The following is a 5,208-nucleotide window of genomic DNA, read 5'->3' as shown; positions in this document are numbered from 1 at the left end:
AGCCACCCGGCTTCCCAGCAGAGAGACCAGAGGCGAAGGCGGTGGCAGCTGTGTGTCCGGAAATCTCGCTCACGGTCATTCAGAGCCACAAAGGCCTCTTTCACGGAGGGAGATGGTTCGCCAGGGAGCAGAGCGTGGGCCCCAGGGGCCAGGTCCACGCGAGCCCCCTAACGAGGTTGCCGTTGGCCCACACCGCTGCTCCTTGGAGACCAGCCTACAAGGCCACCAGGCCGCTAATCCCCGCTGCCGTGGGCCCCTGTCAGCAGGGCCTGGCTGGCCGGTGGAACACAGATCTGGGAAAGTCACATACAGACATCCCTGGCCAGTGCCTCTCTCAGTGGGTCCTTACCCTCTCCCGTTCCACTGTCCATGCAGACACACACAGCTCTACATGCCTGCCATAGCCTCTCAGGCGGTCCTCACACTGGAAGAGGAAGGCAGTAGCATTCTGCACCTGACCAGGATGCTTCGATGAGCGAGGTGCTATCATTACGCCCCTCTTACAGATAACAGGGTAATAAGCAAGGAGGGACTGAACCAGGCAGGTGAGTCCCAGAGCATATCTCCTAACCACTGTGCGACCCTGCGCCTCACACTCTTCCTTAGCTCTAGAACACCAGCTCCCCGGTGAGAGCTGACTCCTCCAGAATCCCACCAGAAGAAAAGGAAAGGGCTTTCCTTCCTTGAGCTGAGGGATTTGTGTGTGTTCACTGCATTTTTCCCCAGCACCTGGCACGATGCAGAGCACACTGGAGGGTTCGTTCGTTCAGTAAATGCCAATTGCATGACTGGATGGATGGATGGATGGATGGATGGGAGGGTGAACAGGTGGATGGATGAATAGGTAGATGGGTGGATGGACGGGTGGACAGACAGATGAAAAAATGAATGAGTGAATAGCCTCGCTGTGCCTAAAGGTATCCTAAGGGCCAGGCATGGCGCTGGGTGCTTCTCCCTGACGTTTTCATCCTCACAACTACCTGGCTGGGTAAATACAATGATCCCAGTTTTACCAGTGAGGAACCTGCGGCTTCTTACAGTCAAGTTCTAGAGCCCCAGTGATGTCACACGCGGCCCAGGCCCCGATGCAGAGGGCTCAGTCCTGATCAGAGAATGCAGCCGCCGGTTGGTTGCGGGTTGCCGTTGTTCGGCGGTGGGGAGACGGCAGGGAATAGACAGACTACGCCCCACTCCCATGCAGCTGCCACTGTGAAACAGACGCAGAACAGAACGTTGACATCTGGGGAAACAGGGAAAACTCCGAGGCGCAGCTGTGTCCCACATATTGGAGGAACAGCAGAGCGGTGAGTATGGCCGGACTGGCCTGAGGAGTGGTGGCCAGAAGGGGCAGCTGAGGGCAGAGGTCACAGGAAGCCAGGTTGTGCAGGGCCTTGTGGCTGTTCTCCCCGAGATGGGGACCCTAGGAGGATTGTGACGTGTTTTTACGGGATCGCTGTGGCTGCTGGGTGGAGAACAGACTGCGGGGCAGAGGCAGGAGGCCTCTGAGTCGGCTGTCGTAGGCACACAAGGGACAGACAACGTGCCGGAAGCAGCATGGCAGCAATGGGAGGGGTCGGAAGCGGTGCATTCCTGGGTGTTTTGGTTGGATTCTGGAAGTCAGTCGACCTTGCAGTGGGGCCGGATACAGGGTGTGGGTGTGAGAATGAAGACAGAAAGGCAGGTTAACACTGGGAAGCGTCAGGCCAGATTCCCCACTCCGGCCTGGGGGATCCCCGGGCCTGGCACATAGCAGGTGCACAAACAAAGCTTACGTCCCCCTTTCTCCTCCCCTGGCACGGAAGCACTCACCTGCATGGGCAGGTACGCAGGCACCCCCAATCCCCCTAGCCTTGGTGCCTCTGGCTGCACCCCCTCTTCGGGGTCAGCGCTGTACCCCGCCTCCTCTTGCCCAGGACTTCTCCTGGGTACCCACAGTGCACCTCCACAGCGCACACCAGGTTGCACGCTGTTCAGGATCTGACCTGGGACCTTAATGCTCAGGGCCAGGCTCTGAGACAGAGACACACCTCGCATCCGAAACGGGCTCCCCACCTGGCCATCCAAACACTGCTTACTCTGACGGTGCTAACCCCGCCAGCTTCTCCTGCTCCGCCCCCCACCCCCAAGCACCTTCACGCTTCACAGTCCCTCACGCAAGAGAACTTCAATTGGGGGACGGAGGCGAGACTGGCGGGGCTAGCATGCTCCACCTGTGAATGGACTTGGTGCATGGTTTTGGGGTGCAGCAGAGATGGCGTTCTCCCCCACTGCAGGCACTCCTCACTAACCAGACTCACCCAATTCAAACTCAGAAACCCAATACCCTGGTCTCATCGCCCCATTATCCCGAACTCGGAAACCACATAAACTCACAAAGGGAGACAGACTTTCCTTTCCTGCTTCCTTCGTGGTCCGCTAGGGGCCATGTGACTCATCCTGGCCAATGAGCTGTGAGTAGAAGTGACTGACTTCACTTCTGGTTTGAGTCACTTAAGAGTGGGTGTCAGTCGTCCACACTCTACCTTCCCATGCTGTGGCGACCTTGTTTTCAGCCCCTGAGACGCGATGTCATAGGACTGGAAGAGTCTGGCTCTCTCAGCCGCTACACAGAAGGCGGTGGCCCTGCAGAGGAACTGTGTGCACGAGAAATAAACCCTTGCATTTATTTCCGGAGACTTGATGGCTGATTTGTTACTGCAGCACAGTCTGGCCCATACTGACTAACACAAAGGGATTCTCAAGGCCAGTTTTGGCCATGCGTGAATTTTGCCTCACCTGTGTCTTAGCACCCGACCTGGGCCACGGGTGTCACTCATACATTCCTGCTCATCTTCACAACGATCCCAGCAGGCAAGTAAGTATGTTTAGCCCCATTTTACAGACAGGGCAACTGAGGCACGGAGACTGAGTGAATTGCTCAGGGTCGCAAGGCCGGCAAATGCCAAGGGCAGGCCCCAAGCTCGGGTCTGTCTGACCCCAGAGCCCAGGCTCTGTCCACTGTGCCATGCTGACCCCCCACTAAACCCCACCTGGTTCTTAACTCTTGGTTCCCATTTCCGACAAGAGCGCCCCCTCGAGACGACAGGTGAGAGGGTGCTCCATGCTGACTCCCGGAAGAGATGGCCAAAAATGTGCGCTCACGCCTCAAAGAAAATAGAATCGTCATTTAGAAAGAAATAATTTTTTTTTTTTTTTACTGCAAATTGTTTGCAAATGTTCTCATTTTCCAGTGTAAGTCATTACAAAAAGATCCCCAAGAAAAACTTGGTTTATCTATTGTGAAAGAATGGTATAACTTACAAAAAATAAATATATGTTTCCGGCCAAAGGAAGAAAGATGTTTCTCTGGGTCTGAAGTCAGCCATGCCATTCAGAGCAAGTATGAAACTTGGGGCCGCCAGGGACCTCTTTCTGCTTTTTGGGTCTCCCTTTGGTCTCCAACTGCAAGACCTAAGGGACAGGCCTCGAAGGGCTCCCCGTCTCCATTTCCTTCCAGGAACGCAGGGACCGACTGTCTGATGCCAGGCCAACTCAGCTATTCCCTGGGAACGCTGCTCCCCAGCCCACTACTTCCTCCCAAGGAATTAGAAGTCGAGACTGTTTTTCTATGGGAGCAGTACTTAAAAAAAAAAAAAAGAAAAAGAAAAGAAATCACTGATACTCATAAATGGGTCCTTTTCTTGTCCTGGAAGACACTCCATAACTAAATGTCCAGTTCTCCATGCTGCCACCCTTGACAGCTAAACCAGAGGCCAAGGGCGAGAAACTGAAATCTAAAAACGAGAGGACTCAACGGAGCTCAATTCCAACCGGCCATACTTGGAGGTGCCCAGTGCTCTTGGCTTTGTGACCATGAGCTGACCTGTCAGGTACCTGAAGGCGTAAACTCAGGCCGGCAACGGGCCAACAGAGGCAAGGAAAAGGCTGGAGCGGGTGAGGAGGTGAGCGACCAAGTCGGGGAGTCAACACTGAAAGAGGACCTCCCGGCCCAGGAGTCCCAGGTCCGGGCCACCTGTAGGTCCAGGCAAGTCCCATCGGTGAGACGTGAGGGGGTGACGAGGCTGCCTGTGGCCTGGGAAGCAAGTCCCCGGTGCAGGCAGTGCTGGGCCCTCGGTTCCCAGCGTCAGGGCGCCCGGAAGACCAGGTGGTGGGTAAGGAGTGCCCGAGGGTGAGGATGACCTTCACCTGGCCCCTCACCTCCCAGCTGCGGCCCGAGGAGACAAAGCTTTCTGGGCAGAGCCAGACCAGGACGTTGGAGGTGCTGAGGACAGCTGCCGGGGGCCGGGGCGCTTCTCGAAGACTTGGAATCCACAGACTTTGGCTGACGAGATCTGAGGCAGTTGGCTGGATTTGGTCACTAGCATATTTTCCACAACCAATGTCTCCAACACCTCCCCGCAGAGCACGGAGGACATGGGCGTGCGTTCTCAGGGGTGTGAGGACACGTGTGTGTCTTGTGGGGTAACGCAGCCGAGGGCGCGTGGTTCTGGGTGGGCCGCGTCTCTATGTCTCTCCTGTTCCTTCACCGCCAATTCCAGGCAGGGGCCAGATGACGGCTGCTTTGTGCGTGTTTTGGTTTTTTGGGGTTTGGTTTTTCTTTTCTTTTCTTTCTTTTTTTTTTTTTGGTTTCTGGATGCGGGATCCCAGGAAGCTGACTTGTTCTGGGATGCTGGCGTGTGGGCCCTGCGGGTCAGACCAGACATACACATCTGACATCTGCGGGTCAGACATCTGACACTCACACCAAGCCCGCGTCTTTGGCCATGCTGTAGAAGAGACCTCTCCGCTGTAGGAGGTCGGATGGGGGGCCGCACTCCCGGATCTCTCCTTTGTCCAGGACGATCACCCTGCAAGGGGAGGGGATGCAGACATGAGCGGTAGGGAAGGGGCTGGCACCCCACGCCCTCGAGAGCGCAACTGGCCAAGTCCCCACCTCGGGTCAGGCCCCTCAGACCTTCGTCTAGAACTTACAAAGCGGCCAGCAGGCTTTCCCACTGGTTGTCTGTCCTCGACCCCTATTTCTAGTCAAAGTCTGGCGATATTACGCACAATACTCGCTGTCACCTTCTACATGTCCTTCCCAGCACGATTTGCTTTTATTTGTTGCTGTGTTTATTGTCTATCTCTGCAGCTGGCCCCCAACTAATCTATAAGGTCCCTTAGGCAGGCTCGTGTCTGGCAGCTCCCTGCTGAGTCCCCACTGCCTGA

At 55.9% G+C, this 5,208-nt stretch overlaps 1 protein-coding gene across 1 annotated transcript in view; it reads right to left on the bottom strand.

Moving 5' to 3' along the window:
* Positions 1-3,182: 3,182 nt before the first annotated feature.
* ABCC1 (ATP binding cassette subfamily C member 1) overlaps positions 3,183-5,208 on the bottom strand; it is a 126,668-nt gene continuing 124,642 nt past the window's right edge. The window contains exon 29 of the mRNA XM_023529668.1: positions 3,183-4,933. Coding sequence (XP_023385436.1) covers positions 4,739-4,933 — 195 coding nt within the window. The 3' untranslated portion in view covers positions 3,183-4,738. The remainder of the gene's footprint in view (positions 4,934-5,208) is intronic.

This window comes from Pteropus vampyrus, unplaced genomic scaffold (genome assembly GCF_000151845.1).
Source record: "Pteropus vampyrus isolate Shadow unplaced genomic scaffold, Pvam_2.0 Scaffold40, whole genome shotgun sequence".
In the NCBI taxonomy this organism is placed as follows: domain Eukaryota; kingdom Metazoa; phylum Chordata; class Mammalia; order Chiroptera; family Pteropodidae; genus Pteropus; species Pteropus vampyrus.
Note: the sequence above shows the minus strand (reverse complement) of the source record. Positions and strands in the feature narration are given on the sequence as shown.